General features: G+C 38.6%; 4 protein-coding genes across 9 annotated transcripts; 2 read left to right on the plus strand and 2 right to left on the minus strand.

Moving 5' to 3' along the window:
- Positions 1 to 381: 381 nt before the first annotated feature.
- On the plus strand, positions 382 to 12,020 carry LOC132195145 (protein phosphatase PHLPP-like protein). 3 transcript variants are annotated; one of them, XM_059616937.1, is made up of 21 exons: positions 382 to 855; positions 1,308 to 1,632; positions 2,047 to 2,190; positions 2,802 to 3,034; positions 5,674 to 5,867; positions 7,788 to 7,941; positions 8,225 to 8,398; positions 8,459 to 8,612; positions 8,731 to 8,791; positions 8,919 to 9,048; positions 9,107 to 9,231; positions 9,285 to 9,479; positions 9,569 to 9,731; positions 9,790 to 9,920; positions 9,974 to 10,108; positions 10,176 to 10,373; positions 10,565 to 10,855; positions 10,909 to 11,110; positions 11,204 to 11,316; positions 11,374 to 11,605; positions 11,665 to 12,020. In XM_059616937.1, the coding sequence occupies exons 1-21, from the start codon at positions 829 to 831 to the stop codon at positions 11,902 to 11,904; spliced, it is 3,621 nt and encodes a 1,206-aa protein (XP_059472920.1). In that variant the 5' UTR covers positions 382 to 828; the 3' UTR covers positions 11,905 to 12,020. The 3 variants fall into 3 exon arrangements, with proteins under 3 accessions (XP_059472920.1, XP_059472921.1, XP_059472922.1); XM_059616938.1 differs by having other exon boundaries at positions 2,805 to 3,034; XM_059616939.1 differs by lacking the exons at positions 382 to 855; positions 1,308 to 1,632; positions 2,047 to 2,190; positions 2,802 to 3,034 and adding an exon at positions 3,999 to 4,233.
- LOC132195143 (activating signal cointegrator 1 complex subunit 3) lies at positions 11,992 to 21,113 on the minus strand. Its single transcript, XM_059616936.1, has 29 exons — positions 21,039 to 21,113; positions 20,818 to 20,960; positions 20,651 to 20,748; positions 20,437 to 20,588; positions 20,126 to 20,380; positions 19,923 to 20,063; positions 19,731 to 19,878; positions 19,356 to 19,676; positions 18,939 to 19,285; positions 18,567 to 18,878; positions 17,940 to 18,450; positions 17,595 to 17,884; positions 17,425 to 17,544; positions 17,254 to 17,368; positions 17,043 to 17,200; positions 16,810 to 16,986; positions 16,532 to 16,757; positions 16,339 to 16,480; positions 15,990 to 16,282; positions 15,705 to 15,931; positions 15,498 to 15,647; positions 15,219 to 15,444; positions 14,840 to 14,994; positions 14,317 to 14,601; positions 13,972 to 14,262; positions 13,526 to 13,917; positions 12,867 to 13,293; positions 12,516 to 12,811; positions 11,992 to 12,415 (listed from the first exon to the last, which is right to left on the minus strand). The coding sequence occupies exons 2-29, from the start codon at positions 20,949 to 20,951 to the stop codon at positions 12,142 to 12,144; spliced, it is 6,663 nt and encodes a 2,220-aa protein (XP_059472919.1). The 5' UTR covers positions 20,952 to 20,960; positions 21,039 to 21,113; the 3' UTR covers positions 11,992 to 12,141.
- Positions 21,114 to 21,304: 191 nt separating this feature from the next.
- Positions 21,305 to 22,795, plus strand: LOC132195197 (large ribosomal subunit protein uL2m). 4 transcript variants are annotated; one of them, XM_059617025.1, is made up of 3 exons: positions 21,305 to 21,452; positions 21,698 to 22,092; positions 22,258 to 22,795. In XM_059617025.1, exons 2-3 carry the CDS (start codon positions 21,710 to 21,712, stop codon positions 22,751 to 22,753), a joined length of 879 nt encoding a protein of 292 aa, XP_059473008.1. In that variant the 5' UTR covers positions 21,305 to 21,452; positions 21,698 to 21,709; the 3' UTR covers positions 22,754 to 22,795. The 4 variants fall into 4 exon arrangements, with proteins under 4 accessions (XP_059473008.1, XP_059473010.1, XP_059473007.1 ...); XM_059617027.1 differs by having other exon boundaries at positions 21,312 to 21,444; XM_059617024.1 differs by having other exon boundaries at positions 21,323 to 21,588.
- Positions 22,796 to 23,086: 291 nt separating this feature from the next.
- On the minus strand, positions 23,087 to 26,240 carry LOC132195359 (uncharacterized). Its single transcript, XM_059617301.1, has 9 exons — positions 26,038 to 26,240; positions 25,168 to 25,661; positions 24,929 to 25,107; positions 24,822 to 24,875; positions 24,619 to 24,768; positions 24,258 to 24,557; positions 23,751 to 24,205; positions 23,533 to 23,688; positions 23,087 to 23,476 (listed from the first exon to the last, which is right to left on the minus strand). Exons 2-9 carry the CDS (start codon positions 25,639 to 25,641, stop codon positions 23,214 to 23,216), a joined length of 2,031 nt encoding a protein of 676 aa, XP_059473284.1. The 5' UTR covers positions 25,642 to 25,661; positions 26,038 to 26,240; the 3' UTR covers positions 23,087 to 23,213.
- Between the last annotated feature and the right edge of the window lie 55 nt (positions 26,241 to 26,295).

Consider the following 26,295-nt stretch of genomic DNA (forward strand, 5'->3'; position numbering starts at 1 on the left):
AGTGAATTAAATTTCTGCATTTAAATATTTTAATTCACATTTTTACTTTTTTTATATGTTAGATAATGAAGAAATAGTTAAAAAAAAATTCCGTAATAAAAATCACGCATTTTGTATCCAGAGTAAAGAAACTTAAATTCTAGATATACATTAATCCGAATGTTGTAACATAATTGCGCAAATTAGACGAAACGCATGCATTTTAATTTTAATTGGGGCCTGCTTCCGTTCGCATGAATAAGCCGCAGCTCATTTCCGTCCACCTGTTCCGATGAGAGCGAGAGCATTCTTTGCTATGTGCGCACACACCCAGACGCAATACGAGGGGGTGCAGCATTATTTTGAGTCCTTTTCGTTTCTCCCACACTTTAGTTGCAGTGCGTGGGTCGGCGTGTGAAAAGTGCCAAAGTGTGTTCTCTCGCGGCTCGGAGATTTCGACTCTCGCGATTTATGAAGCAGCGAACGGGTGCCAGCAAAAGCAGCAGCGAACGTCAAGTGGTGCCGCGACTTGAATGCTGATTCGCGAAGATCACGCCCCGGTCACATACTTTGAAATATCATATATTGTGTCCGGCGCGCGGCCGTGGGACCCTGGCCAGATATTATTTGCGTCTCTCGATCATACCAACAACGCTTATTATACGCGATCACCGCAGCGACAGCAGTTGTTTGGCCGTTGCGTAGAAAATCGAGAATATTATGTTGCTTTGTTTTAACATGCAGGCAATCGAGGAAAATTATTCTTTGTTACTACGCGTATAGTGAAAAGAAAAATTGACTGGATCTATTTCACTTGAAATTAGTTTGTCTGCTACACGGAGGATAAAAATGAAGACGACAATTTTACAAGCTGAGGTAGGAACACATTTCTATTTTTCAAAATAATTTTAAAAGTTTTTGCACAATGAAAATTTATTGTATTATTAACTAAAATATACAATGCCGGGGACTGCAAAATTTTCCTGAATGTTTTAAAACGGGAACTTTTTGTACGACATATGACAAATTAATACAAAAAATAATATTATGTTTAAAAAAAACTTTTTATAGTTATGGTTTGTTATTTAATTGTTTGAATTAAATTGAATATTTTAATAATCCCGAGATATCTTTCAATATAGTTTCCAACAAAATATGACAGCTGCTCTTGATCACACGCAATATATAATTTCTATTCATTTTTTCATTTAAATAATTTATTATGCATTTTCATGTTACATATAATATTGTAAATCTCATTTCACATAATGGGGAAAAAACAAGCTTGTATATTTATAGAAAACCCTAATTCAAATGCGGGATTGCAGAAAGTTGGCGACGTCGAAGGTTGGGTGCGCGTATTCCCAGGGCCCGAGAGCGTCGATTCGCTGTCCGAGGAGCACCACGGCACTCTTGTGTCCGTGCAGACGCTGACGACGAGCGGCGAAATCTGCAGGTCTCACTTGGGCATGTCGCCCGACTCGACCCTTTGGGCTCAGTATGGCGCAGGACCCAGTTGGCGACTCACATCCTCGGAAGCGCCGCTCCTACTGCAGGAGCTTTTTCTCAGGGCGCTCGGCTATGAAGATCCAGAACGCCGGAAACGCATGGGAATCGACCCTGAACTAAGGCACCTTTTAAGATTTCACACAGGTAGATGCACAACATTATGTACATTTATATATTTTTTATTAAAGTGATAAAATAATATTAAACAGTATAATTGTTTAAAATTTGAATTTTTATTTAACAATTTTGCTTACATATAAAATTGAAATTAAAAAAATTGTGCTTTTATTCAATTTTATCTTATTATTAATTAATTATTCATGGTTTAATTTTTAATTATGTATAATATTTTAGACCAAACTTATATTTAATTTATTATATATTTATTTAGATGCATGTCTGATCTGCTATTATTATTTTATTAAATTTGATTAAAAAAAATTAAAAATCCGTCTGGATATAATTTTAAATTATTATTGAATATTATTCTTCACTACACAAATCATATCAGGAGAGACAAAAATAACGAAAACCCAATAATTTTCTTTCCTTTTTCAGGTCCCTCTGAACCCCAAGGTTCAAGCCCTTCATTACTTGGATTCCCCAGGGCTGCCAGATTATTTGTATTAAAAGGACTTGTTGTGCCAAGGTGGCGCAGGAGAGCAATCGCCCTTCTTGGTTCGCGGCTTCTTCTTTTCCCAGGTACAATTTTTTATTTCTTGCTACTCTCTTTTAATTAATCTATTAAATTTTCCCTACTCTAACCTCTCTTTAAAATAATATGGCAAGCGATGTGCGATGAGCCTGAAAATTGTGCGCAGTTTCCAGCGCTCCCCCATCAAGGAGGGGTTGATAATTTTCATGATGCGCGCTTCCGGTAGAACTCTCGCATTTTTTATCTTCCGCTTCAAGAACGCACAGTGTTTTTATAGAGGGTGAAAGATCGCACCGACGGATGTGCTATAAACCAACGCGTTTGTCGCGTGAGAACAATTTAAAAATAAGAAAAGGGCTTATTTTATCCTGGAATTGTTAAAAAGAGTAGCGACGCCTCCACTAGATATGATCAAGAGTATCTTTTGTAATTAACTTTGCCCTCTTTTTTATACATTATTTTACTTCTCTAAATTTAAATTTTTACTCTTCAACTTAATTGAAATCTACTGTTTGAAAGTTTTTCTCCAAAGGAATCAATATACATTTAAATTTAGGATTGTCAGTTTATTTTGAATCTTGACGATAACTTGAAACGCCTTTTATTCCAGTCACCGTTTTGATGAGAAATATTTCAATCGAATGATTTTTTACGTCAGCAGAGGCCGGTGCGGATCCAGAATTAGAGTTGGAGCTCAAAGGCGGTCGTGTGGAGGCGCAGGTGCCGCGCGGAGGGTGCCTGGTGCTCAGGGTCATACCTGGCGAGCCAGAGAACAACAACCTGCCAGGCGCGGTGGCCAACAACAAAGCGGCTTCCAAGCAGCAGCAGGCGCTTTTCCTCGGCTTCCAGGGCGAAACCGAGCGTGACCTTTGGCTGGCTTGGCTGACCAAGGTAATTATCACCCGACGAAAAGTTGTATAGATTGCCTATCTGTACGCAGTGTACAGTTGGAACGGACCATTGCGGTAGAATTCGGTCTGGTTGAAAATAGCAGCGTAAGGTAGCTGAGCTGAATTCATCTCCACCAATATTTTTATTAGAAATCTTATAAATAATTTCGAATGCAAAATTAAAACATTTGAAAAGTTTCATTTCAAATACTTTTGCTTCAATTTGTCTCTATCTCTAATAATTAATAATTAATATTACGAATATTACAACAAGTCATTTTCCAGGTCAAAATTTTGTTAACAACTAAATTGTACTAAAATATAATTAATTATTTTTTAATTTAATATTACTTTAATATTTAACTATTGAAGAAAATTTAAAGTTGCAAACAATACATGCAGATTTTCAGATTTGCACTTTGATTTTCCTAAACCTTTTACCTTTTTTATTTTATTACTAGATGAAGAAATGGTCAATCTCCTAAATACAGTTATAAATAATTAAGAAATTAATGCTAGTCAAATGCATAATCAAAAGGGAAAAATTATGAAAACAGGCGTTTAATGAAATCACTCAACAACGGTTCCTCTTTGACTCCCACTTTTCGTTCTTTTTGCGGCTCCTTCCTTTCCTCGTTGGTCCGTTTTCGATAATGAAGCGTGCTTAGCGCGGTGGCCACGGCGCGTTGAACACGGTAAAATACTCTGCGACTAGACAGCGCGGGGATGAACGCTCTTTTTTCGTTGCTTATATTTTATATTATGTAAATGCACTCTTTCGGTTCCGTCGTACATTTGGTCGGAGCCGCTGTGAAGAGAAGCGGCGACTGGAGCGTGACATTATTTTCGAGGGCCATCGCATATAATATATGAAAAGGTTCGGGGGAAACGTGCAGTCAGCGAGGAACTCACTTCCTCCGCGAGCGCGAGTCTATTCTCTCGCGCGTGCTCGCGCACCGGAGCAGAAGAAGAGCGTCGAGAGGTGACTCAATTCAATTTCAGGAGCCTCCGTGAGACGCGGTGTCGGTGCTCGAAAGTGCGAGTAAATTTATACGAGCAGTGAAATGAGTTGGATTTGAGAAGCGCGAGTTGGTAGTTTTTAGAAGTTCGGTTGAAATGGAAATGGACTCGTTAGAGGTGCACGTTGTGGACACCGTTGACGAGGAGGAAGATGAGGATACTGTGGAGGATTCCGATGATGTAAAGTTTTCACTTTCATTTATCTAGTTATTTTCTTGCATTAACGTATGCTATTTTTTTCAAAGATTATAAAAATCTTACAAACGAAAATTATGGCTTATTGCAAATTGAGGTATTAAATCAAAAATTTAAAGTCGGCGTCGGAAATAAGTTATTTCTTTTTAAATACACAAACATTTAATAACAAAATTAAATTAAATAGCTGAAATATCATGGAAATGAAGAGATCGGGCTTTTCCTCGTTGCAGAAAAATTGTTTTTTTTTTTCAAAAACAAATGGCTCTACCAGTTTCAGTCACGGTCTGCGACCCTATTTCATGAGCAAGAAAAATAAAAAAGTCAGCAAATTTGAAAAAACCACATTTTAACATAAAAATAAAAATCTTAAAAACTAACAAATTCAAGTACCAACCTATTTCATGAGCAAGCGCGCTGCTCGCTGACTAATACAAGAATGAGCTAGCTAAAGAGCCATTTGTTTTTTAATAAAAAACAATTTTTCTGCAACGAGGAAAAGCCCGATCTCTTCATTTCCATGATCATCTCCTTGAGTGTCAACTTCTTCAAATAAAAAAGCTGAAATATCCTAAACTTTATTAATTTATCATTTTTTTTTTTTTTTACATATTTTTAAGCTCTCATCATAAATATGTTGCTGTTAAAGTTTTCGTAGTTCGTGATGATTTTTTTTAATTATTTGTATAACCGTTTTAATGTACATTTTACGTCATGTGAAACAGTTTGAAAAAAATAATTTTTTGTTTGCTTCTGTTATTTAAATTAATTATAATATTATCTATTATTTATAACATAAAAATGTGCTGGTAACCCAGTTTATGAGTTTGATTATTTGAATAGTTTATTTTAGTTCATCGTTCATCTATGGATATAGATTAAAAATATCATGAAAAACGGGTGAGCAAACTTTACAATCGAAAGATATGAATAGAAAAAATGCAAATTGTTGCTAAATACCATATGATATGCCTGAAATTTTGCACTTTCCCTTTTCAACTGATCATGAGCGTGAAATAAAAATTTTTCCCTTGTTCAATCAAAAGCAATATCCTTCATTTGTGCCAAAATCAATTTGCAAACGAACAATGCCTCTTCCATCGCTAATTGACCTGTTGCGAAATCAATTTCGCCCGTCCGCTGCATGCTAATTGCAGTGCAATTAGACCGAGAGTTCCCTCCTCCGCTCTGCTCGCAGGCAGCTTCATTAGCCGGACAGCGGGGATTAAAATTATTATTAATGCACATTTTCGAAACGGTCTATTGTTTTCACTTGGAGAGTGCGATGCGCGCGGAGAAAGGAGCCGCTGCAGGCAATTTACATGATTTTTTTTCACTTCACGCCCGGTTTGCCATCCGAATCGAAAGAAATATCCATTCGAGTGGCAGTTCGCGCATTTGAATGAGAGCCTTTTGCGTTTGCAGGCGTGCGACCGGCAACATCTCGCAGCCGAGGACATCTCGCCGCAGGACTTGACCGCCGAGTCGCGTCTCTGCCTCGCCAGGAGCGGCCTTCGCAGTCTGCCGGCGCAGCTCTTGTCCGGGCCGAGACTCACCGTCCTGGACATCAGGGACAATCTGCTCACCGAACTACCCAATGATATTTGGAGGCTTAAAGGGTGAGTCAAATTAAAAAGCGTTTTTACTTTATTTTTTTTACCAACATATTGGTTTTGCTGTTTGCAAAAAGAAAAGAATATAATAATAGTCCAAAAAACACCTTATAATAATTTATTCTTCAAATTTGAATAGTTTCGTTGGAATTTAAAAACTTTGATTTTTTCTATTTTATTTGGTAAAAAACACCAGCATTCATTAAATTCAATTTTAGCAATTTTATAATATTACTATTTTGTTCTTTCTCTGAAAATTAATAATTTATTAGCTTAATTTAGTCAATTTCATGTCACATTATCATAAAGCTCTTTTTTTTGCTGATTGTGCATCTTTTTTTTTAATTCCATGATTCTGAGACTGCTTTAATTTTGTTATAATTAATACAACATTAACTTTCCCATGATACTGCGCGCGTCTTCCCACATTTAATTTAACATTATTCGAGGAATTTTCATAATTTTTTATAAGAGCATCAGGTACGTAACCTGACTCAGGTTTGACACTGTTTTTATGCATCCGCCGCCATTGACATTTTATTTACCTTAAAAGTTTCGCCCTTTTGCTCTGGCTAATTCCCACATCCTCTTCAAATTATATCTGCCTAATCATAATTAATCGCGCGTCTGCTGTACACGCCAAGCAGTTCTGCTTTCTTTTGGCTTATTTTGTGTCGTGCACACGTAGCTCCGAAGGTCGCGCCCCTGATTCATAATTTCTTTGTTGTATAAAACATGCTGTTCACCGGTTGTATGAGCCAAGAGGTGTCCGATGCAGTGCATGACTCTGCCGGTGTCATTACCCAACAACAATGCAATGCTGCGGGTTTCTTTTGCTAATAACTTTCGTTTTGCAAAACACGTTGACATTCCTTTTTTTTCTTACCTTTAGACGCTATTTTCTGTTTTTTCTTTCAATTTTTATTTTACTGGAATAACAATTTTTGCCAAAAAAGTTTATTTTAAACATGTTTATAGTTTAAACGAATTTAATTATGATTTGCACTCTTACCAGAGCAGCATTGAGCCAGGGAATAGAATATAACGTACAATTATAAAAAGCATGTTTTAATACTTATATTTCTTTTGTAAAAAAATATATATTAAAAGTTTATTTGAAATTATTAAAAAAAAACTGCTTAAAAAAATTTAATTCATTTAAATCATTATATTATTGCAGTAAAATTTAATAAAGACAACTAATTTCTCATTATTACTTATTTTTAAATAAATAAATATTTAAAAAAACTTCTTAGAAATGAACATGGGAGTAAAAATTGGAAATTTATTTATTTAATAATTTTTTTCCAAATTTAATGATAATCAAAGGAAATTTAATATAAAATTTTTTTCAAATTTTTATAACTTTGTTTTATTCTTTTAAATCATTTTAAATATTTATTTATTTAAAAATAATTAATATAAAAATTAATAGTTTCTTAAATTTTAATTTCAGTAATTTAACGTTTTATTTTCAATTTCATTTTATTTAAAACAATTAATTTTTTAAATTTCAAATACAAGTTTTAACCATTTCTTTTGCTGCAAAAAAATATATTAAGAATTAAAATATGCCTCTACAAATTGTATGTGATTTCCTGGCGCAACCAATGCAAAGCGATCTGGACAAGGGTGCAAATCATAATTCATGTAGTGTGTTAAAAGTGTAAAATAATTAATGGTATCCGGTGCACAGTCAGTGCACATCATAATAAGAGCCACCAGTTTCAAGTTGTAGAGAAAGCAACTGATTGCATTAATTATCAAAGAGGCCTCTTAATATTTTTTCACGCCTGTACATCCATTGTTTTCATTAATAATTAAACCGAATCAAATTATGTTCTATAAAGAAGTACAGAAATGAAAACTAGATTGAACAATTAATAATTATGTGGGCAAGAAATAACTTAACCAATAATATTTCAGATTGCAAGAAATGCGGTTGGACCGAAACGCGTTGCGCGAGTTGCCCGACGGGCTGGTGCAGCTGCACGATTTGCACACCCTTTCAGCCGCGCAGAACCGAATCACCACTTTGCCCGCGGGCCTCCTGGGACACATGGAAGCGCTCAGGTCACTGGTGAGTTGAACATTTTTTCTCATCTCGTTTCACCTCGGCGAAGTTGCGAGTGAAAGGGAATGTTATGCGTCAGTGGAGGAGATTGTTTGAAACAAAGTATTTTGAGAATTTATTGCTTCATTCAGAGCGGAAGTAGTGAAAATACGCATAATCATAAATTTGAGACGGTCCAGTGAAATTCGCCTTCATCTCAATTTATAAGATAATTTTATTTAATAAGAAAGCTAAAAATTTCTTGCACTTTTCCATTTTTAAATGCAATGGTTTTTTTCTTAATTTTTAGACCTTAAATAGCAACTTGCTGGAAGCGGCAGCTGTGAGTGCCGCGGCACAAAAGCCGATTCGCGAGAATGGAAATTCAAATGAAGGGGATGGTATTGAATCCCTGGGACCTTTGAGTCACGTAGACTTGAGGGGAAACTCTTTAAGCGGCTCCATCGTCTTGGCTGACTACGGGGTAAATTTTATTGCTTTTTCCACTTTGATTAGGAAATAATTTGCTAAATCTCACAATCAGGCGTTGACGTCTCTTGACGTGGGTTTCAACAAAGTACAAAGCCTGGACTTGGCCGCCCTGGAACAGTTGCGGAGATTGCACTGCGCCAGCAACGAATTGCGACATTTGGCCCTCAGCGGCCGCAGTCTCGAAGTGCTCGTCGCGACCAACAACAGTGAGCAATAATTTCTTTTTAACATTATTTATTTTTGAGAAATTGCTCCAAAATTTCAAGATCACAATCATTGTGAAAGGGAAACGTGACTAACCCAGAATTTTATTTTCCTTCGCAGAATTGCAGATGGTTCAAGTTGAGCCGCCACCATCTAAACTGCAAGAGCTCGATCTTTCAAGGTAAGCCGTTTGAAATTTAAATCGAATTTAATAGCGACGAGTTGAAAAGCAAGAGAGAGATGGTCATCAGTGAGAGCGAGAGACTTAATTTTTGCTTGTAATTTAATAAAGAAAACGAACGTTGCAGAAACGAGCTGACGATGATGCCGTCATGGTTAGTTGAGTGCCGCGGCTTATCTAGCATCGATGTCTCTCACAACCAACTTACATCATTGCCTGAAGTTGTGTTTCTCCTGCCGCACCTGCACACGCTTCAAGTAAATCTAATTTCACTCGGTCACTGAGATGTCGTTTAATTTTTAATTCAATTTTCAGGCCGGGCATAATTCCATCAGACTTTTGCCCACTATTCAAAATTCCAGTTTGTCGCTGCAAATTCTGCGCCTCCAAAGCAACGTCCTTGCAGCCCTGCCTCCGCACCTTCTCAACAGCTGCACCAGGTTAATAAAAATTATTTATTCCTGTTTTTAATTATTAAAAATATTTTTAATAGATTGGTAGAGTTGAATCTGAGCAGTAATAGACTGATGGTAATTTTGGATGATTCGGGAGGCCAATTGAAGTCTTTGAGACGGATGTTGGCCTCAAACAACCAACTTGGGGATGCAGCCCTTCGCCAAATCGCACGCATTCCTAACCTCAAATCGCTTCATCTGGCTCACAATAGAATTGCTCAAATTCCCGAAATGTGAGTGTTTTTATTATTCTAAATTAATCTATTTTTGGCTTTTATTTGTATATAAATAACAAAATCATTATTTATTTATTTTTCTTTAGTTGCATTGACTCGTGGTCAGATTTGCATGAACTTGTCCTGTCAGGCAATCAACTGACGTCGTTACCAGAGAGCATAACAAACTTGAGGAAACTTCAAGTTCTACGTGTGCATTCGAATCAAATTAGAAGCTGTCCAGTTGTAAATCAAATGCTCTCCCTCAAGGTAAAAAGAGAAACTGAAACAAAGGTGAATCCTAATTTCACTAACAACGCTTTTTTAGGTTTTAGATCTTTCCCACAATAGATTGGAACACGTAGATTTAGCTCGACTGGCCCCACCGGGACTTCAGTGCCTTGATATAAGTTGCAACTTTAGGCTACATGTTGACCCCAGCCATTTTAATCAATACAGGTATTTAAAATACTGAATTTAAAAACATTCATTTCATCTTTAATATTTGGAAGATCAAAACGAGCAATGAGTTTGGTAGACACAAGTGGACAGAACAGAAGTTGCCTGCCAATGTCACCTTATCACGAAGCTGCAGCCCTGGAATTACCCTGGACACTTGGATTTGCAGAAGCTGGAGCCTGGTCAAGGTAGAAGAAAAATATTTGTATATAGTTTTTAATTTTTAATAAAAAAATTTATTCCCTTTTTTTCTAGGTTTCCAATAAGCCAACTTCGAATCCCAGCTTTTTGCAACACAGAGGCTCTGTTAGGAATTTTTGAAGGAAGTGGATCTTCGGGACCAGAAGTTTCAAAACTTCTAGCCCAATCAGTACCGCGATTGCTTTTGGAGGAGAGAACTTTGCCAGAGACGGCGCACGAGTACATGAAATACACGATTTTGTCAGCACATAGGTGAGCAGACTAGCCCGCAACACATCTGCGTACTGCAGGCTGCCTAAGTATATAATTCGCAGGCGCTTTAATATTTTTTACTACTGTGTTCAATTGTTGTTGTTATTATTATCTTATTTTTTTAAGAAAATCACTTGCTTTAAAGTTTAACAGATAAATTTTAGCACTGTTTTTAAAACTAACTTTTTTAGAGAGCTGCGTCAGAAAGGACAACTGAGCGGTGCCAACGCAGTGATGTGCCACATTTCGCGACCGTCGCCAACAAAACCTTACACTTTGCGTGTGGCCAGTGTCGGCCCCCAGGGTGTCCTCCTAGCTCGTATCGGCGGTTCCTGCGCCAGACTGACGAAATCTGCACCTCACTCGGAACCCAACAGAATTCTCGGTCAATCATCTGAGTTTCCTCTTGTCATTCCGGACCCTTTTGTGACAGAGGTCGTGCTTGGAGAAACAGACCAGTTTCTCATTGGTGCCTCGGAAAAGTATAAATTTCAAATATTCGTATAAATTGAATATTCATAAATTGTTTCCAAAGGTTTTGGGACTTTGTACCGGAAGAGGAAGCAGTTCGAGAAGTGTCTGTGACTCTCGGAACAGCTCGCGGCAGCAAGGAGGCAAACACGGCGGCCAAAAGATTGGTGGATCTTGCGCAGGGTTACGGATGCAATAGCCCCATCAGTGTTCTTGTTCTCAGCTTACTCGGAGAGGGGCTTAGGCCTTCCAGTCAAAGCGTCAGGGTAAGTTAAAAATATTTTAGTGCTTGTCTTGCATTAAAAAGATTTTTTTGTAGAATTTTGGCTCATGTTTTTTTTTTTAACAATTAAACGCAGGTTGTTTCTCCAGCTGAAGCTTTCGTAACTCAAGCCAGGTCATCACCAAGCGGTCAAAGTGCCGAAGACGATCCAGGCCTAGAGCACTTCAGTAGCGCAAGCAGTTCTCACAGGTTTGAAATTTTGGTTAGAAACTGTCACAATTTTTTTTTAAACCGAAGCAATTTTAGCGTGCCTCTGTCAAGGTTTGCGGCACTGCCTGGGTTTTCAGACATGGGTGGAGACGCCGAGGATGAATTAACAGACACAGGATCTTACGGAGCAAACTCTGCGGGGCCCGAACAACTGAGATGTTGGGAGTACATGCTTGAGAAGAACAGTAGAGTTCTCTTTGACAGGGATTTGCAAGCTATGAGGCCTACACTGCCAAGAGTGGGAAAAATTGGGTCGGACATTTCAAGTGTAAGGTTTTTTTTACTTTTTTTTTTAAATTTTCTAAATGTAAGATTTTTAAATTTCAGACAAAAGGTTCAATGCGCAACAGAATAGCCTATGCAGGTCACAATGCAGCTTACTTTGGTTCCCTTCAACGACTTTTGCCCACGCTGACTAAAGATACCTCGAGAAAATCCCCTGCGTTCATTCGCGCCCCCTCGGCTGAAATGCTGCAGTACGTGCCTGAAGAAGATTTTGGAGAAATAGACCCTCTGCAGTGCAGCAGAATGCAACGTTATTGGGGCGTAGCCACCACAGAACTGTGATTTCTGTTCTACAGAACTGCTTTTACCAATGTATTTTAACTATTCAGAGTTAATGTAAAAATATAAGTGTAAATTTAATATAATAAATTTAATTTTAAATTTAGCCGCCATTTGAAAATGGGCAACTTTAATTTATTGTAAAATAATTCAGTCACTGCCTTTTGCCGCACTTTAGCGGCGTTAAAAGTAAAATCACATTATGATACTTTGCCATTAATAACACAAACTTTAGGAATTTCACTCAAAGTACCTGACTTTTTCCGGCCCTTCTTTGAAAGCCTGGAGAAGCGTTGTGCTTGGAATAGTAATTGATGTTGGTTTTGGTCTCTCGGGAAGGTCTTCTTCCTCCGCCGAGCCACGAGGAGCATCGTCAATGACAGCGATTGGAATCTGATACTGCTGGTCCAAGCCCATGTAGCAATTTGAAATGAGATACAGAGATAGAACTCCAAGACAGGCTCGTGATGGTGTCTCAAACTCAATCGAAGTAGTTCTATCAGAAGCGGGGATTCTAAAAAATTCAATTGAAATTTGATTAAAATACAAGTTAATAAAAAATAATTAAATTGCATTATTAAAAAAATTGTGGAGTATAAAATAAAGCGTCAAACCTTTTAAGTCCAAGCAGTGTGCCAGACTTAGATCCATCTGGATCATTCATTCCAAGAATCACAAACCAGCCGATGTCCTTCTTTCGGGGGAAATGAGGTGCAAAGGCATAAGTGGCTCTGGGGGTGCCCCTTGGAGTCAGACAGATGACATAGGTTTGCCCAGCGCTGAGTGTAGTGTAACTGGAGCAAGGTAGACTCAGACGAATACTGGCCTGTCTCGACTGGGACTCTCGACTGTATCCATTGATCGAAAGTCTCATTCCAGGTGCAGGCAAAGTTTTCAGCACTTGTTGCAACTGGAGAAAAAAATATGTAAATCTAGCCTTTTGATAATATCAATTTTCCACTTACAACTTCCACATCCTTTTCGGGCAAGCAGGTCTTCAGAATTTTTCTTAGAGTATCAGGTTGTTCACGACCTTTGACGACAAGAGTAGGCAGATCAGAAGCAAATTCGACTGTGATTTCTCGGAAAAGCTGCTCAGTCATGAAGGGCATTTGCCAGAGAGGCTCACTTTCTGGCCATTTGGCTTGAATGATGCTCTGCAGAACCAGCTGGATTGTGATGGTGGTGCTAAGCAAAGCTTTCTCAGCACTGACGTCCAGCATGGCCTGCAGGATTCGAATGCACTGGTCAAGCACAGACTTGAGGTCGGTGTTGTAGTCTGTGCTGGGCATGTGGAGATGCAGGAGGTATGCTTGGATGAGTAGGTTGGTTTTCAAGTGCGGGTTATCCAACTCTCCATCCACCTTGACACGAACTTGCTTCATCAACTCACTGAAATATATACGAGATAAGTTTGAAATATTGATGATGTACTCTATAGTAAAATGTTTTCTAATTTAATTTGATTGTGCCAAAATGCTACCTCATTCAAACCAAAAAGCTTAAATGAATTACGATATGGCAAAATAATATCGCCCAAAAGAAAACAGATTAAGTCAGTTTCAACTTTCTGACAAGCATTTTGGGCTCAAAACATGAAAAACAATAATTTATTTTGATTTACCCGTTGATGTTGTCCTCATTGTGTCTGACGGGAAGCTCGTCGTATTCGGTGGCATTGCTCAGGAGCTGGATGATTTCATAGGGAGTGCAGTCGGGATGGAGCTTTTCATCAAACAAGGCAATGGTCTTATACGAAATGTAGTAAAAGGAGGAGATGCGGCCAAGTGATGTGGCCATAATGCCTCTTCCGTCTTCAGCAATCATCACACAGCCTGCATTGGATAACTCGATGACAGTTTTTTCAACCAAGCTCGAGAGGAACATGTTGATGTCATGGGCCTCCAATGATACCAAGCCATAGTATGTTGGATTTTTCAGTAGGCGGCGGAAAAAGAAGGTCCAAGTTAGGTAATCCATGGCATCTTGCTTGCTTTGAATTGTACCAGCAACGATCTATTTTTAAAAGGACAGTTTTTATTAGAAACATTTTTGCATTCTGTGTCTTACCTCAGCATTCAAGTGATCAGGAAGAACAGCTAGTAACTTTGACTCAACAGGGAATGGTTCATGAAGGAATCTCTTGTAGAAGGCCTTCTTTATATCCTGCACTAGAAGGACAGCCACTGCCTGGTCGTCATACTGTGGGCGACCAGCTCGGCCGATCATCTGCAGGACGTCTGTAATTGGCATGTCCTCGTATCGTTTTTTCTTTCCGTCAAAATATTCAGTGCCCTTGACTACGACCAAATGGGCAGGGAAATTCACACCCCAGGCAAGAGTTGCAGTGGTGACCAACACCTAAAATTTATTCCATAAACATTTGTTCCTTTAACATTGCAAAATATTATTTACCCTAATTTTCCTTGTTACAAACAGCTCTTCAACAATCGACCTGTCTCTGTCCTGAAGACCTGCGTGATGAATACCAATACCAAAAGGAATGAGCAGCTTCAAGTTGGGATCATTCAGCGAGTCAACATTTTCATAAGCTTCCTCCTCGGACATTCCAAGCCAATCTTTAGATCTTTCTGGATCAGAAGCTTGGAACTGCAGCAGAGCCATGGCTGTCAACCTCGTTTGTCTACGAGAGGCAACAAAAACAAGGGCAGGTTTGTCGGGAGAATGAGTCCTGATGGCCTGAAAGTTTTAATTTTACAGTTTAGAAAATCAACTTTCAAATGTTTAGCCTTATTCACATTCAAAATATTTGTTAGAAACTGGGTCAAGGCTACTGGTAAAAGCAAAGCCAATTGACGACAGTATCTTTTAATTTTGCTCATTAAGAAAACATTTGGACTCATAATAAAATCCATGTCAAGCAATGAGCAGCTTCTATAAAATTTATGAAAGTAATCATTACTGATTATTACTATACCTGGAAGGTTGGTTTGTTCATAGTAGCCATTCTTGGGCAGAAGTGCTTGCCAGGAAAGCCAGAAATGTGGATTTGCACAGGCACGGGACGTACGCTTGGCCTAAAGTTGTAGAGACCACGCTGGGTGCTGATTCCCAACCAAGCAGCCAAGTCGTCTGAATCAAAAAAAAAAAAAAATTAAAAAAAAAAATAATAATTATAAATTAAATTTGATGGTTTTGTATTGATAATCCCCAAAGACACAGGTCACAAAAAAACCTTAAATGCAAATAGGAATTTATCAAATTTTAGTGTTGCCCATTTAGAAAACGGCTAGCACCACAAGAAGCTCCGTCAAGCAAATATGGGCAAATTTAATATATTTCAAACAGAAACGAACCTGCATTGGCCAGGGCAGTCGACAATCCTACAACTCTGCAGTTTGTGGCACCGCCTTGTGAATGAGCAGCAATGTAGCTAGCTCTGGAGACAATAACCTCCAGGACAGGACCACGATCTTCTCCCAGCAAGTGGATTTCGTCAATGATTAGCAATGACACTTGGCGAACGTAGTTTCGAGTTTGCCAGCTTCGACTCACACCATCCCACTTCTCAGGAGTTGTGACCTAGAATTATTTTATGTTTTACAGGTGAATGAGAGTCAAAGTTTTAAACTAACCACAACATCAGCAGAAGCAATTGCAGCTGCATCGGGACTGGAATCGCCCGTCAATTCTATCACCTTCTTTCCCAACTTGCGAACCAGCTTTTCATTCCAGTCCTTGATTCTCTCTCTGACCAAAGCTTTCAGGGGAGCAATGTACACAACCTAAATAGAATATTTCCCTATATGAGAAATATATTTAAAATTATAAAGTAAATATACCTTTGTGTTAGGGTGTTCCTTGAAGACACGGAACATGGCAAGCTCAGCTACAACAGTTTTGCCTGAACCAGTTGCAGCTCCAAGAACCACGTTTTCGTCAGTGTGGTAAAGGCAGTGGAAGACTTGAGTCTGAATTGCATTAAAGGCCAGAATTTCTCTTCCAAAGAGACTCTCAAGTTTTGGGTCGTTCAGAGCACTGATTGGCAGAGGATCCAAATCCAACAAATCTATATCAAAATTGTATGAATTCAGTCATCAGATTTTATTTTGTTTCTAGTTTTATACCTGTGTGAGCAGAGTATCCATCGGGAAAAGTTACGTCCTTGAAGCTAAAAGACTGGCAGTAATCTGCATGCAACCAGCGATCACTTACAACCCTGACGATGCAAGTATGTGATGAATAGTCCATGTCTTGCAAGTTGAGAGGAATCATGATGGTCGTCCTGATCTGCTCTCCAAATCTGACCTGCTTTTTGGTGATGAGGACAGATTCATAGTGATGAATTCTGCTCGTGGTGCAGTCTTCGATCCACAACCAAAATACTTCAGCAGTCTTTCCGTGAATATGATCATTCCACCTTAAAATACAAAAAATAACACTTCCTCCTTTTAAATTAATTTAATAGTTGTATACTTGAAGGTTGGTGTGATTGTGACGCTGATCTTGACAACAGTTGCAGTGATGGGCTGAACAACAGTGTCAATTGCTACACTGGGAAATGCCTCAACGCATTGCTTCAGTTCAGGTCCCAATCTTGTATTCCTCACCATAGCACCTATGCATTAATTAATAATGAAATAATTTAAGAGTTTATTTCTGATCTTACCAATATCCGAACCAGACATTTCCCTCATTCTATCGAGACTCAAGCGACTCTTTTGCAGTTTGTCAAGCACGTCCATTCCAAACTTCCCTATCTGAGCCAAGGGGTGCTCAGAGTCCCACATTTGCTTTTCCATCATCTTTGCAATTTTCAGAGTTCGATTCGACAATATAGCATCACCATGCTTTAGGGCCAAATCAAAAAGCGCCCTTGCAATTCTTGCAGCATTCTAATCAATTGAATATTAATATTTTAAATTATTAAAAATGTAAAAGATGTACATCGGTAACGTAGCCCTTATCGGAAATCAAAGAGAATGATTTGATGAAACCTTTGGAGAGGTAGGTTTGCAAAAGGATGTTCACTTTTCCGTGAATATTATCAGGTCCGCCTGCAACTGGAAGGTAGCAGTTGCTCTCAAAGAGTTCGTCCAACTCATCCATTTCATCATCGCGAAGCTGAAAATCACAAATTTTTTCACATGAAAATTTACAGACAAAATTATTTTATGAACCTTCAGTTGCTCAAATTCTTGCGCTTGAGACATCAATGCCACAATGTCAGCATCACCTAGAGCCGTCATGTTGTTGTCGCTGCCTGCATTCATTGTTTCGACAAACATCTGCATTGTATCATATTTGATATAGAAATAGCTGGCAGTCCTTCCAATGTCTGTGAATAAATTTAAGGGAATATATCAAAACCAATGTGAATTTTGCATGTACCTGTTGCGTCAAGGCTGCCTGTGGGGTGGTGGAATCTAACCATTCGTGCCTGTTGAAGTTTGTCAGCAGACAAAACTATGAGCTCTCTACACTTTTCATTCAGCTCAGGATCATCCTGAAAAGAGCATTAAGAATTATCTCTCATAGTCAGTGTACCTGAAAATATCTTACTTTGAGCATTTGATTTGTAACTCCATAGCACATAGGATTTTTCCGCATCCTCACGTACAGATACGAGTACTTAAGCCACTCGATGGCGTCATTGATACTTGAAATTGTTCCCAGGACAACCTACATGAAAAAAATTTTAAACTCGTCTCAAAATTGCAAAAATTTGGTACCTCAGCATTGAGATTGTCTGCAAGGCAATTGACAAACTGACTCTCGATTGGGTACTGGTTTGTCAGTAGAGAAAGGTAGTGGTTTAGTTTTTCATGTGAGGTAATGATGCAGCCATGACCAGACTTATCAAATTGAGGTCGACCTGCTCGACCAAAAATCTGAAGGACATCCAATATTCCAAGGTCAACAAAGGTTCCATGCTTGGCGTCGTAGATTTCTGTTCCTTTGATGATGACAGCGTGGGCAGGCAAATTTACACCCCAGGCCAAGGTTGAGGTGCACACCAAAACTGGAGATTGTAAAAAATGCTTTCCTGCACAATTTTTAATATTTTATGAAATTACCAGAAATAAATCCTTCAGCGAAGTACTGTTCAACCAAATTTCTGTCTCGTCTCGGCATTCCAGCATGGTGAACAGCAAAGCCGTGCGGCATCAGCTCGGCAAGCTGCTTGTTCTGCAGCTTCCCTGAAGAGCGCAACGCCTGTCCTTGGACAGAGGCAGTTTTTGGCTCAAAGGCTGCCAGTTGACCATTGACTTGAGCCTTGTTCTGCAGAGTCTGCGCTGTTCGGACAGTAGCATTTCTTGCATGCACGAACACCATCACCTGATGTCCTTTTTCAACCATTTCAAGGACCTTGTCATAGCAAACATCATCCATGTCATTCATCTGCTGCAGAGATTTTCGCGCCTTAATGCCGACAAAACTCATGCTGAGCGGAACTGGACGGAACCTGTGGTCAAAGTAGAAAAGGCCTTTGTATAGATTGACGCGGAGGAAGAAGGCAACATCCAGGTAGTTTGGAAGCGTCGCTGACAGACCAACAATGCGAACCATACGCTGAGTTGTTTCCACCTGCAATTAATGATTCTATGAATTTATTTATTTAAACTAGTAAGAATATAAAATAGGAATATTTTTATAATTATATAATCAAAAATAAATTGGTATATTTGGTACTTATTTATTACCATTCTCAGTGTTCTTGCAACGATAGCTTCAAGGACAGGGCCTCGGTCGCCATGCAGTAGATGAACTTCGTCAATGATGATAAGTCGCACAAGTTCTGTAAGCTCAACATCTGAACTTGGATTAGACTTTCGGGACACTACGTCCCATTTTTCAGGCGTTGTAATTAGCATCTGTGTCTCTTCAATCTCCTTCTTAGTAAGATTCATGTCACCAGTCAGTTCTCGAACTTTAATTGCAAACGGAATAAGTCGCTTCTGGAAACTCTTTGCCATTTCAGCCGCTAGAGCTTTCATTGGTGCAATGTAAACAATCTGCACATAAAAATTAGTGTAAAAAAAATATATTGGAGGTTTTAACAGTTTGAAGCAAACCTTGAATTTGTTGAGTTCAATCCTATCATTGATGTAATACTGGCGAACAACGTTCATCACAGTTAGTAAAGCGACGTTTGTCTTTCCAGCACCAGTCGGAGCGCAAATTAATAGATTCTCATTTGTGTTGTATGCAGTATCAAATACAACGCTTTGGATTCTGTTCAGCGATTCAATACCGTTAAAAGCTGCCTGTCCAAGCTCGTCGAGACTGGAGATTTTTACTTTGTCTTCGCCAACCGTCAAAGGTACTGGCTTGGAAATCGGAATGTCAACTTGTTCATACTCTTTGGTGTCTTTCCTGGTCACATTTTCAGGCAGCAGCATCTTCATGTTGGTAATAAACCCTGAAATGCACATAACCAACAATTTAAAATCAATAAATATTTCTGCTTATATATTTTGGCCCATTCTAACCTGCAGTTTGACGAGCGTCGTTCTGGCTGTCATACACATTAGGAAGATCCATCCAAGCTGGTCTGCTTGGCATTATCATCTTCTTTGGCCCAAAAAGCCCCTTCTTCTGCACTGCCGTAAGCTGAGCAATCCTGGCAGCTCGTAACTTTTCAGGGTCAAACTGCTCCTCTTCGTCCGAGTCTGACTCGACGGCGTTTTTCATAGCAGCCTTGTGCATTTTTTTCTCTTCTTTTCTAATTTGCTTCATGAGCAACCTCTCGTCTTCTCGCTGTACAGTGACTTGGCATGCAAGCGTAGGTGCTTGAGCTTGGGACATTCCATCTGCATGGAAAAAATTTTATTTCATAACTAGATAATTGCAAAAAACAAACAAACATTTTAAATCTTTAGGAGGCTTTCGTTTCTTGTCAGCAGCATTTTCTAAACACGTAGCAGCATTTCGTAAGTCTTCGTTAATCAGAGCTCGTTTCTCCAGTAAGATTTGTGCAAGTTCAATTTTCTCAAACCCCAGCATGTCCAACAGCTATAAAACTATTATAATAAGAAAATATATTTATCAACAACTACCTCTTCTTGAAGTTCATCATTACTCCTGTAAGATTTCAGCATTTCTGCCAGAGAGTTGGCAACTTCATTGCTAGGAATTCCGCCCATAAAATCCTCTCCGCACCAACACTCAACCTGATCAATAATCCATTGCATCCCATACTATAAATCAATGCACAGTGATTATTAGGATTCGGGAGTTTTTTTTTATGGAAAAGACAAACATTCTGCTTGCGATCAGGTGCACTTTGTTTGTATTGCATTGAGAAATTATCCACTGCTTGGATTTTCTGCCTCTTAACAGTCATGTCCTGCAGCCTGCTGAAGTCCGGGATTGGCCACGGTTCAGGAGGAGCCACTTTGATGTTGTCACCAAATACAGGAGTGTTTTCGATCGACTTCAAAACAGAGCCACTGCAAATTGCCTTGATCTGTTCCACTTGATCCGGACTCAAGTCTGAGCTTAGATCTTTCACAGCCTGAAAAATTATTTCTCTAACACATGAAAATATAAAATAAAAGACTAAATTTTAACCTGGAATGCACAATTGGCCTGAGCTGGAGTGATGTGGCCAAATGGGGTCCCTAACTTTTTCTGCAGAGCATTCGTGAGAACATCGTTCCCAATCAATATTTCCAAAAGTGTTATCACAGTTTCTTCCGCTAGCTCATCTCCACTTTCAGTTCCTTCAAAATCACAGGATGGTTGTTTTACAGATGAATTATATAATAATTTTAAGGAAACTTACCAACAATTTCTTTGGCAACATTCTTCAGTTTAGTGAGTTTTCTGCTGGCGTCCTGAGACAACTGTGAGAGGAAATTCTTCAGGTCCGCTTTAATCAACCTGGATTGATGTATGTATGCAAAAAAATAATAGATAAATAAATTCATAAAATAATCTATCAAATCCTACTTCTTTCTCCTATTTTCTTTCCACGATCTGCGAGCCTGCAGAGCCACTGCAAGATCTATCTCAGGAACAACAGGTCCCAGTTTTGCAAAGGTTCGTAAGTACCTCGAGAAACTTGGTTTAACGTGGGCCGACATATTTTCTTCCTTCAAATCAATAAGACTCTATGGTTGCTTATTCCCTGAATTGTTCAATCTCGTGCAATCGCAAAAAGCAATACGTACGTGGAGAACAGAGATAAGCACCTTTTTAATTCTAATTTTAGTGGACAGCGTGGTGCTGGGCTCGTTCGTCGGAAGTCAGGCACACGTATTTACATGTTTAGTTCAAATACCTAGCAAAGAAGGCGCTTTTTATGGCGCAAATTTGAATTAATAACAAGATGGCAGCAAGCAAGGTGGCAGCACGGGTGGCTCGGCTCCACGAAACAAAAGCAATGAAGTTGTATTTCTCACCGCTAGGTGGTGTAGGAGGTATAATTATGAATGAATATAAATGAATCCGGGTTTCTGGTGCTCGGTGCTGCTCCAGTGGCTGGAGATCGAGATACGACTGTAAACAAAAATCAAACCAACCAGTTTCAAGAACATTGGAATAATAGAATAATTCATCAATAAAGGGACTAAAGAGGTTGAAAGGTGGTTTTGATGAAGATATAATAGTTCGTGAATCGATTTTGCCAGCTTTAAGATATTTTCAATTCTTTTTTTTTTTTTGTAACATTCAATCAAATTATTTTTTATTTTTAACCACGTTCTTCAGCAATTCATAAGGGTGAGCGTTGCTATTGTCAGTTATGCATGTTTTAATAAGAATGCGTGTATTTTGATTACATAAATGTATTGTATTAATTTATAATATAATGTGTAATTCACACTTTCAGGTAAAAAAAGAAATGAATTTGCTGGTAAAACTGTGCAGCCGGTTGGCTGTTTCACCTCGACCCCTACAAGTCATGCCTTCAAGGGCATCGGCTTACAAGCACGTCGAAAAGCCGGCTCCTGGCACTGGCAAGGCATTCCGAAGAATTGTCCACTACCCAGAAGAGTACACTGTGAAGCCCCTAAATGTGACTAACCTGGGCGGCAGGGATCCAGTCTCAGGAAGAATGGTGGCCAAAGGCATTGGTGGCGGAATCAAACACAAGTATCACTGGGTCGACTGGAAACGACTTGCACCCAAGGATGGATCACCATTGGTCGAGAAGGTGTTCGAGGTCATCGAGGATGGCTGCAGAACTGGGCATGTTGCCCTCGTTGGGCAGGGAGATGAATTGAGGTGATAATTTTTTTGAATTTGAATGTTTCAAATTAATAATTATATATATAGTTGAAAAAAGTATGAAATAACTTTATTAAAAACTACACAGTAAAAAAATTACAACCACTGAAAAAACAGAAGTAGAAATTTCATCTCTAATCGTGTTAATACTCCAAATTTTAGGTACATAATGGCTACTGAAAACATGAAGCCTGGCAACCTCATCACAACCTACAGCGAAATCCCTCGAATCCCTGTCCGGCCAAAAGAAGGTGACGCCCACCCTATTGGAGCTCTGCCCCAAAACACAAAAGTGTGCTGCGTTGAGATGCACCCTGGACGTGGCGCCTTCTTTTGCAAAAGTGCAGGTAGTTGTGCCACGATTGGCCGGAAAGTGGGCAACGAAGTTCTAGTCACCCTGCCTTCCAAGCGCGAGTTTTTCCTGAACCAGGAGTGCATTGCAATAGTTGGTAGAATCTCAAACGCGATCCACTCAAGTATCCCTATTGGCAGCGCTCAAAGATTGCGTTGGCTAGGATACAGACCACGTTCGGGACTGTGGCAACGGAAGAGCGGCATCCACGGCAGGAAGATTCGGGCACCCATCCCCATTATGGCCATTACGAAGCCTCGCGAAAAACCTGCAGAGGCCATCACTTTTACCCTCAAAACTTTTTGAGCTGTTCCAATAATAAACAATTTAAATTTGGTTAACATGCAACTGTTGAAATTGAATTTGTTTATGAATTACCCTTTTTAGACTATGTCTTAAATCACAGAATCACTTAAAAATATATAATAAGTCACAATAATTTTTTGTGCTTAATAAAAATGAAAAGTTGTTTGCAGTTATAATTATTAATTTTTTTTTAATAGATTATAAAAATAGAGATAAGTGTTTAGAGGCCATGCCATTACTACAAAAAAATATTTTTATAAATGTACTGTAAGAGATGCTTGATCCAGACAAGCAAGTAAAATTGTGGAAAAATTGACAATAATTGATTTGTATGAATAAAAAAAATATTCCAAATTTATTTGCCATAGATAGACACAGATAGAGAGATATAGAAGGCACTATAAAATTGTTTATAAAATAAGGGTATAAGAATTAAATGCTGATGTAACAAAATGTTCAATCATTTTCGAAGTTTGAGCGAAAGCTTTTTGTTGGAACGTGGTTTAGGAGAAGCATTTTCAGCTTCAATTTTTGATGTTGAAGCACTCACTGTATCCACTGACCCAGTTTTCACGACTGAATTACAACTCAATGTCTCTTTACAGTTGGGAGGAGATAGTGGGGTGGAGGATTCAGAAGCAATGCGATGCGTTTCTTCTTGATTGCCATTTTTCTTGACGCTCCATGTCCCATAGGTAGAGAGCAAGTTGTTTACTGCTTCACCTAAAATTAAATTATCATTTTTATTAATTATAGAAACTCAATTTTCTTAATAATACCAGTCAGAGATCCTAGTTTCTTTTTAGCAAGAGTGGACAAAAAGTAGTAAAGCTCAGCACGGAGATTTTCAGTCAAATCCACAAATTTTCCATTTGCTGACGAAAGCCACCACATAACTAGTGAAAACCTAGCAGCAAGCTCATCTTTTTTCTCATCTATCAGAAAGAGGCAGAATTAATATTAGAATTTTTCAATTTTTAAATCAATCGCGAATTACCTGGCCTGTGGCGGACACTGTTCCTGATTAAAATCCTAGCAAGAAGCGCGAATATGCATTTTAGGCACTCGGTAGATCCAACCAATGATAGGCAAGAGGGAACTTTGCTGATATGAGCAAAATGCAAGCTTGACATCAACTCGATCAACTTTTCAGCCACTCGAGAAGCAAACAGCTGTTTCTGTGGACAGCTATTTCTCAGCCCTTGCAAAAATTGGTCTGGTATTTTTTGCCTTTGTCCGTTTGAAACATTCTCATCAAAGACAATCACAGTCAGATTTTTAATAATTTCACTAACAAGGCAAGCCACCGAGCTTTCGTGGCTGCAGCTTGATGTCAGGATCTCAGGGTTGACTGAAATGATTGATTGGACGGCACTCACTAAGCTGATAAGGACGCAGGGTATCGGCTTGATTTTGGCACATCTGCGCAAGATCCAGCAACATAGACCTTGCCTAAAAATCAGAAAAATTACTTCAAATGACAAAAGAATTTTATAATTTTTACAAATCATTATTATTCTGATGGAGAAGAATACTAGTGGAGAAATTTATTGATGCACAAATGAGTGGCCCGAAGGAGAAAAAGTCGCTTCGAACAGCAATAATATCACAGATTTGAGCCACTTGCTGCAAGATCAGAGGAGTGTTGAGCACCAGAGGCAGGTCTGTATTGTCACAAAAACTGATCCCATCAAACTCGCAGGTCCGACTGATGGCCAATTTTGAAATAAGATGTGGTGTTTTTAGGAGACCTGAAAGCTTTTGCAGCTGTTGACTAATGTCTCGAGCTCCCTCATGTCCATAACTAGAATATGATTTTATTCCATTAACTTGTTTTTCATCAAGAAGATTAAATTTTATTTTACCTCTCACAAGAAACAACACTAAGCTCTTCCCAATAATGTTGAAAATCTTTAGCTATGCAACTTCTTTGGTTGTAGTGAGGAACGCTCATTAATTCTCGAAAAAGGTCAGCAAAGAGAGTCTCAGTTTTTGGCACTTCAGTCAAGAATAACCTGTAATTTTAAATTCATAATTTAAAAATTTAAAAACAAAAAATTAAACATACTGCATGGTGTTAACATACTCTTCGTCTGGTAAACTTTTAGAAAATTTCCATGACCTAACAAATATAAAAATAAACTTTTTTGGATTTCTCAAATTTAAAATTCTTACGAGCTTTCTACAACTTTAAAGTGGAAGTCTAAAAGAGAGCTATTGCCATCGACTACATCTTCCGAGGATTCAGGAATTTTTTCAGCCCTTGCCAACTCTTTCGAACTTGAGATTTTCCTTGATGAGACAGCTGAACAAGTTGTAGAAACTGTAGCGTCGTTACTATTCACTTTCAAATCCTTGAAACAATTTTATAAATGTAAATAATCAAAACTAGTTCAACTTATTCAAGTTAGTACCTGCTTTTTAATTATCTTCACGTCATTCTTCTGCACTTCATCTTTGTGCTTTTGAATTTTTTGTTCCACAACAGTCACCTTGTTCTTAGCCTCAACTTTGACTGGTGGCTTTGCAGTGACCTTTGGTTGCTCCCGCTGGTTCTTGATGGTCAAATCTTGCTTCTGAACCAACGGATCTGGAGGCCTCTCGTACTGGGACAGCAAGGCATCCAGTTCGGATGTGTCTATGTCATCATCATCGTCGGACCAGTTCCAACCAGTGTCCGGTTCGGCCTTTGGCGTGTCTGCTGGATTTGCCGGGGCATCCGTAAGGGTAGAAGCTTGGCTGTATGAGGCACCAACGGTTTGCACGTTTAACTGCGAATATTGCAGATTTATTTTCTGCCGAGGCTTTTTCGGCGGTGGTGGTTTGAGTTGCGCGTCCCGGTTAGAAAACTGAGACCTCATCTCAGAAAACTTAGCCTGCGAGACCATGATTCAAGTTTTGCGCAAATCTGAAAAACGGCAACAATAAAAATTATTTTAAATGTGATTTATGTATTTCAAATATACGTTATCAGTTGAAAATCTTAAACAATATATTCTTACATTCTTTTAAAAAATAAATCATATTATATGAATCATTATTGAAAATCTGAAGAAAAAAGAAGAAAAAAAGCGGAACAAATACTTGGCCGGTAAACGAATTTATTTATGTATGCTAAAAAATGCATCATAAAAATTTACGTTTGGTCCATTTCAAAGTTTTTCACACAATTTCAGAGATTGTTTGACTAATTATTCGTAATTATGTATTATCAATATCAAAATAACACATGAATTAACACTAATAATAATCAACAATGTAAATACCGGTAAATACATACATACCTAACCTACATATAATCAGCTCAGGATTGACAAGTACACATAAATAAACTTATGTAAGTTCCAAACTGATCGTTTCGTAGAAAAAGTAAACGTTTTGAATCCATTGATAATCCATCACTCTTTCAAAAAGTCCAATTTACTACAGTAAAAAATCAAAACACATGTGGTGCTGCTTGCTCCTTGAGCTTGATGTGGTGGATGGATTCGGTTCGGTTAGGATTGTTTTGTTTTTTGTTTACAATTAGATGACGAGCACCA

Source organism: Neocloeon triangulifer, unplaced genomic scaffold (assembly GCF_031216515.1).
Source record: "Neocloeon triangulifer isolate White Clay Creek 2 clone unplaced genomic scaffold, ASM3121651v1 ptg000009l, whole genome shotgun sequence".
Lineage (NCBI taxonomy): Eukaryota > Metazoa > Arthropoda > Insecta > Ephemeroptera > Baetidae > Neocloeon > Neocloeon triangulifer.

Excerpts from the sequence above, each read along its gene's own strand:
- LOC132195145 (XM_059616937.1), top strand. The coding sequence starts at position 829 with ATGAAGACGACAATTTTACAAGCTGAG. Across the intron at positions 5,868-7,787 it reads GATATTTGGAGGCTTAAAGG|ATTGCAAGAAATGCGGTTGG; the intron begins GTGAGTCAAATT and ends ATAATATTTCAG. Across the intron at positions 9,480-9,568 it reads ATTGCTCAAATTCCCGAAAT|TTGCATTGACTCGTGGTCAG; the intron begins GTGAGTGTTTTT and ends ATTTTTCTTTAG.
- LOC132195143 (XM_059616936.1), bottom strand. The coding sequence starts at position 20,951 with ATGTCGGCCCACGTTAAACCAAGTTTCTCGAGGTACTTACGAACCTTT. Across the intron at positions 18,451-18,566 it reads TTGCAAGAACACTGAGAATG|GTGGAAACAACTCAGCGTAT; the intron begins GTAATAAATAAG and ends CATTAATTGCAG. Across the intron at positions 17,201-17,253 it reads AGGCAGCCTTGACGCAACAG|ACATTGGAAGGACTGCCAGC; the intron begins GTACATGCAAAA and ends ATTTATTCACAG.
- LOC132195197 (XM_059617025.1), top strand. The coding sequence starts at position 21,710 with ATGAATTTGCTGGTAAAACTGTGCAGCCGGTTGGCTGTTTCACCTCGA. Across the intron at positions 22,093-22,257 it reads GGGCAGGGAGATGAATTGAG|GTACATAATGGCTACTGAAA; the intron begins GTGATAATTTTT and ends TCCAAATTTTAG.
- LOC132195359 (XM_059617301.1), bottom strand. The coding sequence starts at position 25,641 with ATGGTCTCGCAGGCTAAGTTTTCTGAGATGAGGTCTCAGTTTTCTAAC. Across the intron at positions 24,558-24,618 it reads AGTGTTGTTTCTTGTGAGAG|TTATGGACATGAGGGAGCTC; the intron begins GTAAAATAAAAT and ends ATCATATTCTAG. Across the intron at positions 23,477-23,532 it reads GAAACTAGGATCTCTGACTG|GTGAAGCAGTAAACAACTTG; the intron begins GTATTATTAAGA and ends ATTTAATTTTAG.